The sequence below is a fragment of the Trichosurus vulpecula genome, chromosome 1, assembly GCF_011100635.1.
Source record: "Trichosurus vulpecula isolate mTriVul1 chromosome 1, mTriVul1.pri, whole genome shotgun sequence".
NCBI classification, from domain to species: domain Eukaryota; kingdom Metazoa; phylum Chordata; class Mammalia; order Diprotodontia; family Phalangeridae; genus Trichosurus; species Trichosurus vulpecula.
The window spans coordinates 491,368,275-491,380,151 of NC_050573.1; the positions used below are offsets into that span (position 1 = coordinate 491,368,275).

Below are 11,877 nucleotides of genomic sequence, written 5' to 3' on the forward strand. Positions count from 1 at the left end.
AAGATGTACATAATGGTAAAAAACCAAAAAAATCTCTCTCTAAAATATAAAGCAGAAATTTGAAGTTTAATATGCAGTCTCCTTTTTGTTTTTTCTTTATATATTGAAATGTTTCCATGTTTCAGGTTTATTGATATTTATCAAATTCAAAATGAAAATATTTACCCCAAAAAAGCCTCAACTGCCTTTTCACTCTCCATCGCAGAACCCCCTCCCCCCCTCTTCTCTTTGGTATATGCCTCCTGGAACTTACATTTTATGAAAGGGACAAGAGCAACAACCTTCATTCCTCTCCTCGCTCTACTCCTGATTCTTCAGACTTCACCACCATGGACTTGCACAAGTACTTTTTTCCTCCCACACAGATTTTCAGCTTCCTTTTATATATTGTCTTTCCCCATTAGAATCTAAGCTTCTCGAAGGCAGGAACTGTCTTTTAGTTTCATTTTTCTCAACGCAACACAGTGCCAGCCACATAGTGAATGCTTATTGACTAACTTTAAAATACTGAAGAAATTGGTTAGAGGCAAGTTTTAAAAGGCCTGTAGTGATAAGCTAAAGAATTTGCATTTTAATTGGGACACTAATGTATCGTTGGTGGAGTTTAGGAACTGATCCAACCATTCTGGAGAGCCATTTGGAGCTGTGTCCAAAGCACTAACAAACTGACCCAGTAATAGCACCGCTAGGTCTGTATACCAAAGAAATCAAAGAAAAAGGAAAAGGACCTTTAGGTACAAAAATATTTCTAATGGCTCTTATCGTAGTGTCAAAGAATTGGAAATTAAGGGAATGGCTGAGCAAATTGTGGTATATGATTGTAAATGGAATACTATTGTGCTATAAGAAACGACAAGAGGGAGGATTTTAGAAAAACCAGGATAGACTTACATGAACTAATGCAGAGTGAAGAGAACACTGTACACAGTTAACAGCAACATTGTATGATGAACAACTGTGAGGAACTTAGCTATTCTTAGCAATACAATGATCCAAAGCAGTCCCAGTGAATGCAAACCAAAACATACTGTTTTTCACTTTTTTGGGGGGGGGGAGTTGGGGGCATCGAGTTTTCTTCCACAAAGTAACTAATATGAAAATATGTTAGATTGCACATGTATAACCTATATCAGGTTTCTTACTATCTCAGGGAGGAGGAAGAGGAAAAGAGGATGAAGAGAATTTGGAACTCAAAACTTTTAAAAAAAATTTTTTTTACAGGTAATTGGAGAAAAAAGATAAAATACTATTTAAAAAAAACAAAAATGGTTGTAATAAGGGGGTAAAAAAGAATTTGCATTTTGTCATAGAGGCAGTAGGTAGCTACTGTTTTTTTTTAATAGAGGAGTTATATGATCAGATTTATGCCTTAAAAAGAGTATTTTGGAATCTTTTCAAAGGATTGATTGAAGAGAGAAGAGACGAAATGTAGAAAGACCAATTCAAAATTATGTTCAGGTAGGAAGTGGTAAAGGCTAAGAGGGAATCTGTTTTAGGCATGATAGACTAGGTATGCAAAGGCATAATTACAGAAGATGGAATGCAAGGTTCGGAAAACTGTTACAATAGGTACCCTTCTAGCTCCCTATTGTATACGTCTGCTTTGGCACATCTCATAAATGCAAGACACCACTGGAGATATGGCTGAGAAGTTGGGGGGGGGGCGCAGTGCAGAGAAGAGAAATATACAATAATACTTCTGCATCTGGCAAGCCACCTTACGAGAAGGAGGCTAAAATAGAGGGGAAATGGAAATGGATAGGGTTGCCTACTGGGAAAAATCTCTTGGGGTGAAAATTTTCAAAACTGAGAAGAGAGAAGGAAATGGAAGGAGATGAGAAGGAAGGTCATGGTGATAAGGAGGAAGAAAAGGAGTAAGAGAAGGAAAAGAAAGAGGAGGAAACCCCTTCACCACCACTCACCTTGATACTAAAGCATGTAGTCTGCTATATAAAACTCACTCCTTTTAAAGAATAAAAATTAAAATAAGAAAAAGTTTATATTTTAAAGTTTCACATGTGCTCTCTGACATCCTGGGAAAATGCAGTTTTCCACATAAGTGAATTTTCCAGATAACTAAAGTTTGCCCGTCTTGTTACTTCTAAATTTATTCTAAAACAGATGTTTCTACAGTGTATTACATACTTTTTAATCTGCTTAAGAGGATTTTTATAGAACATAATTTAAACTTTTTTTGATAACTGAGTCATTATAAACATCAATTATTGTGCTGTGTTTTAATGTGTTCAGGGTCCATTCAGGGTCCAAAGCAGTCTCAGTGGACTCATGATGAAAAATATTTTCCACCTCAAGAGAAGGAATTGATGGAGTCTGAATGCAAACCAAAGCGTACTGTTTTTCATTTTTTTTTGGTGGGGGGGGGGGGTTGAGTTCAGTAGTTTGCCTCTTAACTAAAGGGCCCCAAACTATGTGAATTTGTGGGCTTTGTGAATTCTTGTGTTTGATTGATGTAATGCCTCTTCTCTCACTGTTAGGCTGAATTTCTTATTTGCAGCTTTTTGTGTCCTCTGGCCTGGGAAACTAAATCCCTACGTGATGAAATTGTATATAAAGAATAAAATTGGCTCTACCTGAGAGTCTGAGGGTCTCTCATATAAGGAAAGTATATGAGTTTTAGTGTGTGAGCTTTTTAAATATCAGTTTTGTTTGTATAGAGGGTGCTCCAAGGAGTCAGCATTGCTGAAGAAAGTGAGCTTTGAATAAAGAAAGCACATCATAGAAAGAGCCCTCCAGTGAACTGAGTTCAAACACTGCACCTGCCACCTACTGTGTTAAGACCTTAAGTGACCTATGTCATTTAATCTTCCTGACCTTCAGTTTCTTCATCTTTAAAATGATGGTACTGGATCAGATGATGTTACCTATGGTCCCTTTCAGCTTTTAAGTCAATGATTGTAGGATCCTCAGAGACATGCTCCTCTACAGAAAAAAAACATTTGGGGAGAAGAAGAGTAGAAAGTTGAATTCAGATGTGAACTTAATTAAAGACAGACTACTGGACTTGGAGTCAGGAAGTTGTTGAGTCATTTCAGTTGTGTCCAACTTTTTGTGACCCTATTTGGAGTTTTCTTACACAGGAAAGTAGTTTGCCATTTCCTTCTCCAGCTCATTTTACAGATGACGAACTGAGACAAACAGGGTTCAGGTTCTTGCCCAGGATCACACTTGTGGTAAATGTCTAAGGCCAGGTTTGAACTCACAAAGATGAGTCTTCCTGATTCTAAGCCCAGTGCTCTGTCCACTTTGCCACCAGCTGCCCCTGGAGTCAGGAAGACATGAGTTCAGTCTCTTCCTCAGTGACCTTCCATCTGTGTGACCTTCTGTAACTCACTCAGTCCCTTTCAGCCTTCTCATCTGTAAAACAAGAATAATTGTAGCACCTACCTCGGAGAGTTGTTGTGTGACTGAAATGAGATAGTTTATCTAAAGTGCTTTGCAAATCTTAAAGTGTTATATAAACGTTAGTTCTTATTCTCACCTTCACCAAGAATTTCCATAGTGGAGAGGGGATTTTGATGTTTTTAGGAGTTAGAATCATACCATCTTAGCATTGCAAGAAAATTTTAGAGACCTAGTCTAATCCTATTATTTTATCGGTGAGGAAACAGAGGCCTAGAAAGGTTAAACATCACGAATAGGATGTCAGGAAAAATACAGAAATGTACCAACAAATGTTAGTCCTCTCTAGCCTTGCGCATTGTAGAAATTTTCAAATTCCAGAAAAGCACTTAAAAGAAATGCCCTTCTACAAACATAGCAAGCATAGTTGGAAGAGGAATTCAAAGTGAGAACTATTTATTTGCTTTTAACTAGCCTTCCTAAGTTCCCTTTGGTTTTTCACTCACCTTCTTTTGTTCTTTTAGGTTAGCTCCATACAGAACCAAATGCAATCCAAGGGAGGTTATGGAGGTGGAATGTCTTCCAATGTCCAAATGCAGCTTGTAGACACAAAGGCGGGATAACCTTGGGAGCCCTTCCAGTAAGTATCTCAGTCTTGTTGTGCCTCAGAATTAAGAGATGGTCAGGCTCTATTACCATCAGAAAATACTGAAGGTGCCATTTGTATGGAACTTGCTATTTGAAGAACCAATTCAAGGCATGTTGATTAGCCAGTTAGGAACCAAAGCCATATTCTTTTTAATTCTTGAGTCCTAATAAAAGAGGTGTATTTATATGGCATTACATCTGCAATTATGTAAAAATTAATGCTGACTGACTAAAATTTATGCTGATTGAGGGCAATTAAGATACCAATACTGTCATTTATGACATTGTTCTTTTCCATATGCTAAATTTGACAGTACTAACAAGGAAATCCAATTTAACCAGAGGCTTTGGTCCATTACCCCCACCCACCCAGTAGCTTTAGTTAAGATACTATTAAAAATGCATTGCAGTTTAAAAAAATGCTCTTGAGTGCTTATTCTATATAATCTATAAAAGACCCAAAGAAGTAAATTTGTTTTCATTTTTAGCTGTCTTGTTTTTAGCTTTGACATTGTAAGCTTCTTGAAATTAAAAACAAAACAAACAAAAAAAGCCTTTGAATATTTTCTCAATAATAATAATATTGGAAATAACTTGGATTTTTTTTCTTGTCTCTACAGGTTCATGTGAATTTCCATATCCCTTCTTTCTACTGTTTTGTTTTTGTTTATTTGGAGTTTTTTGGTTTTTAGAATTGTTTTGGTTTGGGATTGGGGGGAGGGGAGGGGACCCTTGAGACTACTTTCCATGCTTATTTTAAGAAAGAAATGTGATGGGACCTTGTTCAACCTCTTGTGATTACTCCAGTGAAAAGTTACTGTTATGCTCCAAAGAAGCTGTTTGTAAAGTGGATCTTGTCATGCCTTCCTCTGGCATGCATGTGTTTGGCTTCTACCAAAATAATTGATAAGTAATAGACTGGGTTGTGATTTTATATTTTAAACATTTTTCAAGTTTGAATGAATAGGCAACTGATTTTAGCATGACCTTTTTCTCTAATCACTACTATACAGCATTAGTTTGCCAATTTTTTCATAAAAAAAGAAACCTTTTCTGTCTCCACCACCCTTCTTAACTGTAATTTCAGGTCCCAAGCATGACATGTTATCATTTTTTATTTATATATTTGGGGAAAGTCTGGGACCCACAAGCACAATGACTGTTTTCCCATTTGTTTGAAGCCTGGCAAAGTCAATGTCTGGCTTTAGGAAATTGCCTCTTTGGTGCCAGAAATAATTTGCTGCAGCTGATGTTGCTGCTAGTGGAGAAAATTTAAGTATGGCGCTACAATGATATCCGTATCACCGAAAAAGATAACTTGTTACCTAGCTGCTTTAAAACAATGTCCCTTTTAGTTCTATTTGATCTTGAAATAAAACAAAAGCTTGCATTCATAAGACATTCTGTTGTAAATGTTTAGTATATTTATTTTAAGAGAACTGACCTCAAGATTGTAAACTAGTATAGTAACATATGTAAATAACATATGATAGTACTTTCATCCAGTCAGTTTTCAAGTGGTGTTGCTCTAGCTGCACGTTTCTTTTTCCTTCTCTTCCTTTTTTGTTTTTTATGTTGACTCTTAGACTGTCCTTCAGCAGAATGTTGAACTGCCTATCTGTGTTATTAATAGCAGTTCAGTAGACCTCTCAACATAGTTGGCAGGTTTTTTTTTCTAAGTGTTTCCAGGCCATGTTAAGTTGCTAATGGCAACATATTGACCTGGCAGAACAGAAACTATTGAAAACAACTTACAGGGTGATTTTTAACTGTTGGTAAGAAGCCTTTTGCTCAGGTTCCAAAGCATGTTCATCTTTCACAAATTGTAAAAAGTAAATTTTAATATTGCACTATCTCCAAATCCTAGAAATGGTTCCTTTCCCATCCCTTATCCCAACTCCTTCTCATCATGGTCGTCTTAAAACAAAGTCAATGATTTGATTCTCTGTTGATTTTTTTTTTTAAATCATGTGCACAATTCATTGCTATCCATGTTTGTCTGGTAGTTATCTAGCAATAGGGCAAAACTGAGCTTAACCAGAGTGCCACGAACAAGTTGGAAATTAAACACGCAGAGAAGTAAATTTTTATACTGTATTCATATTTCCCCTTCACCTAAACCTCAGTTACCTCTGAAACAACAAATTAAATAAGTGCTAGATGTGTGAAGGCCCTACGCAGTATCTTTTCCCTGGTAATTTATTTAAATTGATTCACTGGAAATGAAGTAGCCATCCAATTATATTTCCATACTTACACTCTATATGCAGAGTGGTCACATGCAGTGTATTTGGTTAAGAGAACCAGATGGTTGATTCTTTGGATTCATGATTTCAAATGGTCCCCAAGACCTTTCCATTAATATTTTATTTGGTAGAATTTGACATGAGAAAATCATTGCCTTTAATGACATTTTTTGGAAAGAGCAATCTTGCATTTATTTGATTTGATGATCCAGTTGTCCATCTATGCATACCCCACTGACCCTGGTAATTTTCCATAGCACTGTTTGGCACACTCAGCTCTGCTGTGTATCATCATTCCCTACAGTGTTATCAGAGTGTGTGCACTTTAAAAGAGTGATGCTTTTTGCAACAGGTAATAGCTACATTCCAGCTACTCTGCTTCTACTGTTTCTTTTACAAGTCCTGTTGAAATCCTTCAGATTCTCATAAAGCATACTGCATCAAGTGCAGTACTATCTGGGCAAAAGGCTGCCACTTGGGCAGGGTGAGCAGCACTAGCAGCAGATCTTGCCCCTCCCGGAGGGTTGAATTAGAACAGCAGGAGGAGCCAGGTCTCTACAGTCATTGTCCTCTTCAAAATCATAGGTTTTCTTCCTTTGACGTCAAGATAGGCATTTGGGTCAATCTTCCCTCCTCTTCCTGTTGTTGTTTAGTCATGTCTGACTCCTCTTGACCCCAATTTGGGGTTTTCCTGGCAAAGATACTAGAGTGGTTTGCCATTTCCTTCTCCAGCTCATTTTACAAATGAGGAAACTAAGGCAAACAGGGTTAAGTGACTTGCCCAAGGTCACACACTTAGTAAGTGTCTGAGGCCACATTTAAACTCAGGTCCTCCTGACTACAGACCCTGTCACTCTCTCCACTGCCCTAGCTTCTCACAGAGCCATTCTTAACTAAAAGAAATAATTGTTCCAGAAGACATGATGGGAGCTTCCATTGATAAGCGAGAACCGAATTTTTTACTCCTTAGCTTTCTAAACTGCTGTATGGCCTCTCCAGTGATACTATTGAAATAATATGTATGTTTGTCACAGGGAGGAGATTACAATTTAATCATGTGATCAAAAAACTCCCTAAAATGTTGAGCCACACTTTCTGGAATTTTTTGATACCTAGGAGGAAAAATTAGAAGCATTATAAAGTTTTGGGGCTGGCTTTAACTAATTGGTTAATTAATTAAAAGTTTTAATGCATTTTAAAAGTTGATTTAATTATGTCTAAGGGATAAACAGTTCTCCTGTGGTAAAGCCTTTCCTTTTAAAATAGAAGCTAATAAAAAAAAAGAGTCCATTTACCCAGAATATAGTTTCTAATCAACTTTAATGAAATGCATTTATTTTTTAAATTGGGGAATAACAGTTAACTCACATGGTATCTGACAACAATGATTCGGGCTTGAAATGGTGCCAATATATGGAAAGCAGAATTATTATGGCTCAGTGATTGAGAGTGTGTTGGGGGAAGGGGAGTTCAAAAAGGGAAGCCAGCATTTCCGACACAATTTTTGTCATTGGGCCTTTGGAAAAAATGTTTTGTGATTATAATTTTTTTTTTCCTTTTGACATCAATTATCAACTGAAGCAGATTCAAAACTTGCTCTCATCAGATGTCCTCTAGAGGCTCAGCATACAGAAAAAAAAATCAGGATATTTTTATAACATACTTTATAGCACTCTTTCTTTTTGTAAACTATGTCCATTCTTGAATAATGTCATTCCCATGTTGGCTTGTAGATATTAAAATGAAAGTAATGACTTTGATTCAATAAATGTTTTCTTTTGGTTTCTGGTTTACCTTTTCCATTCTTTTCATGCACTAGTGTTCACATAGGTGACTTTTTTTAAAAAAAAATTAGTTTCTTATCCTTTCATTTTACAGATACTGTCATTAAAAACCTTCTTAGCAGGTTTTAAAAAAAATTTATATCCTGTTTCAGTGGTTTTTTTCCCAAAAAGAAAATCAGATATGATGGTACATTCTCATTAGAGAATGTATCATCGATACGATAATTAAGTAACACACCATGGTGGATCTGATCTTGAAGATGGGAAAACCTGGATTCATGTCCTACTCCTAATCCGTACTTGCTAAGAGACCCTAAGCAAATCACTCAACCTCTCAGTGCTCGAGGCAGGCAACTCTCTTATACTCTTAATTGCAGTGAAGATGCTGACCTGCATTGATAGGTGGAGCCTCCTCATCCTAGAGTTCCCTATACCAATGAAACCACAAATCTAGCCACTTTCTCTAGCACTAAACTTAAGTAAATATTTAACCTACCCCCCATTTTTTATGTGGAAACTTACCTGGCTAGCAGAAAAGGGTATAGTGACTTGACAGGTCTTGGGACATCTACCAAGTCAGAAAGGCCCAGACTCTACAGAACGAGTGGGCCTTTTATGCCCTCAGATTATTAAGAAGTCACCTCAGTATATAGTCAGAAGTGACTAAGAAACTGTGTCAAAGGAGGCATAACTTAAGCCTTGGTCCCTGGGCCAATAAATTTCTGGAAATAGCTTTGTTGTCTTTCAAGGCAAAACTAGCGTGATCCATGTTGCAGAGGATTAGAGAGTGGGAGGTGGATCCTGGTAGATCGTGGTCCAATCAAATGATCAGACAGAAATTCTGAAAAAAAATATATCAGGGTTTTAGTGGATTTCAGTAGTGGCCCCCCCCTTTTTTTTTGCTTTTTGGCAGGGCAATTGGGGTTAAGTGACTTGCCCAGGGTCACACAGTTAGTACATGTGTCAAGTGTCTGAGTCCATATTTGAATTCAGGTCCTCCTGACTCCAGGGCCGGTGCTCCACTCACTGCACCACCTAGCTGCCCAAGTGGACTTCATTTCATTGTGAGTCAGTAGTGAGGTGTGGCAACCAAGAAATGCTAACGTGATCTTGGGCTACTTTGAATAGCATATTTGTATTCTAGGAATATGAATGTGATATTCCCACTGAACTCTGACCTCACTTCACTTCTTTATTTGTTGCTAGACCTCATTGTTTTAATTTCTGGTCACCATGGTGTAAGAAGCATGTTGATAAACTGGAGAATGTCGAAGGAAGGAAATTGGGATGGTTAAAGCCCTTGAGTCCATGTCACATGAGGACAGGTTAAAGGAGCTAGATGTCTTGGGCAGAGAAAAGGGCTTGGAGGGATCATGATAGCTGTCTCAAATTTTTAAAGGGTGTCATATGGAAGATGAACTAAATCTGTTCTATTTGCCTCCAGAGGGCCCCAGGAATAATAGGTGATAATTGCAAAGAGACAAATTTAGGCTTGATTGCAGGAAAAATTCCAAAACAAAGCCTTCCAAAAGTGAAATGATCTTCCTGGAGAGGCAGTGGGTTCCCTCACCTTGGATATGTTCAAGCAGAGACTGGGCAGTCATCTGTTAGGTATGTTATAATGGAGATGGTTTTGTGTATAATTTGGAGTAGGTGTCCATTAAGGGCCCTTCCTTACTACAAATTAGGACCTCCATAAGATAGTGATTTTTTGATAATGGGGAATGAATTAAGGTTAATAAAAAGTGTTAATAACTGAATATAGTATATGGAAGCAGTGATGCATAGAAAAGGTTAAAAAAATGGAAGTATTGGGTTTCTCCAAATTTTCATACCAGTCAAAATTTCAGGTAATATCTGAACTGGGGTGTCTTGGACCCTATTCAAAGGGTCCAGAACTCAGTTCTGCTGACCCTAAGTGTAACATAATAGTGAAGCCTGTATATAGAAACATACACAGTTGTTAAGATAAATGAATGAGTTTCTCATAATTTCTTAAAGCTTTCAGTAATATATATGTGCACATGAATACACATTATATATCCTATTACTAACATCTTTTTTTAATTTAATTTTTTTTTTTTGCTTTTTGGCAGGGCAGTTGGGGTTAAGTGACTTGCCCAAGGTCACACAGCTAGTAAATGTGTCAAGTGTCTGAGGCCGGATTTGAACTCAGGTCCTCCTGACTCCAGGGCTGGTACTTTACTCACTGCGCCACCTAGCTGCCCCTATTAACATCTTTAAGCTTGTTTTATTTAAAGCTATGAGGGACTGATTCATTATAGGTAAGAAACATTGGCATCTGTGTACTGGGATCTAGTGTCTAAAAGAGGTCAGAGGCATCTATCCAAGACCCCTCAAACTGAGGGTCACCCAGGTCCTCTGCTTTCAGAGCCAGTATTCCTTCCATTGTTTCAGCTGCCTCTTAATTTCATTTTCTTTTGAACTTAATGAGGGATTCTTAGAATTTATTGACCTCTTAGTGACTGCATCAATACAGTGTTTACAGAGTTAGACGCATAAGTAAGATAAACGTATCACTGCAGTTATTATTTAATGTTCTCAAAATAGGAAAGAAATCAATCATAGATAGATTAAAGAATCTGCAGGGGACCACAACTTTGGAGACTTTGCTACAAGAGTTTTTTTTTTTCTACTTTAGCCTTGGTAAGAAGGGAAATAGATTTTTGTCTTTTTCTTATGGGGTCAGCTTTAAAAAAAAAAAACTAATTGAAGCACTGAATGAACAGTAACTACAGTTTGGGGCATAGCTGTAGATATCATGTCAGAGAAAAATGTTGGTGTTTAGGTTGACCTAAGTTAAATTAGGACATATTTTATATTTCATCATTGTCCACTCTACCATTTATCCTTCTCAAAGCTTTTATGATAATTGCACAGGCCTGAAGGTGTCGCCTCCTGGCTTCTAAACATTCATTTGACTCTCTTCTGCCTATAGTTTAAAACGAAAACTCCTGAGCCAGGCCTTGAAGCTGGTTACAGTAAATTAAAGAAAACCAAGTAGCTATATCCAGATGACAGTTTACTTAGCAATGCTTGAGTTTGCAGAGATAAACTAGGTCGGAGGCTCTCGATAGCCAAAGACCCAGAACCTTGGTTTCTAAACAATTAATACACAATTTGGAGGGAGTGGAAAACAGGAATTAAAGGGATTAAGACACCTGATTTCTTATTGGTGGAGGGCATGGGGAGACGCTGAGATGAGAGGGAGAGGAGGTAGTTTTGTGACATTCTTTAAGTCAGGTGATCATTGGGAGGGAGAGTAATGTTGTGACTTCTCCCAAATCAGGTAACTTACCAGCAACCGAACTAAGCTCCACAAAATGGTAGATAAAGTCAGAATGGAGTTATTAAGGCTACTTTTTAATACAGCATTCTCCGCTTTGATCCTGGGATTCTTGACCTCCAGGATCACTTATTTCAGTCCTTTGTCTGTTAGGGAATTTTGGCATCAAAGAGGGGTGGGGGTGGGGAGGGTGGCAGAGATACAGAGAGTACAAGCAGAGTCATCATTTCACATATGCCCTAAGGAGACAAATCTTCTTAACTAGACTCTATATGTAAACTAAGCTCAGGCTACAGCTCAAACAACGTAGAGGGCTCTCCATGGACTGATTTGAGAGAGGAGATTTACACGTCACCAAGGTAACCAAGAAAACTCAGCAAACATAAACACTGTGAAGCAAAAAGGCCAAAGCAATACAATCATCAATATTAAATAACATCAAATTTCCTTGTGACCTGGTAGCCCACTCCCAATGTCCATTTAATCAGTACATTTCATCTCAAGTCCCAGATGCCCCATGTAATTTTCTGGC

General features: G+C 37.6%; 1 protein-coding gene across 2 annotated transcripts in view; it reads left to right on the forward strand.

Moving 5' to 3' along the window:
* The window catches only part of CDC42SE2 (CDC42 small effector 2), a 128,379-nt gene extending 120,341 nt beyond the window's left edge, over window positions 1-8,038 (forward strand). For both annotated transcript variants that reach the window (XM_036737584.1, XM_036737591.1), the window contains 2 exons: window positions 3,885-4,000; window positions 4,629-8,038. In XM_036737584.1, coding sequence (XP_036593479.1) covers window positions 3,885-3,983 — 99 coding nt within the window. In that variant the 3' untranslated portion in view covers window positions 3,984-4,000; window positions 4,629-8,038. The remainder of the gene's footprint in view (window positions 1-3,884; window positions 4,001-4,628) is intronic.
* Window positions 8,039-11,877: the final 3,839 nt, after the last annotated feature.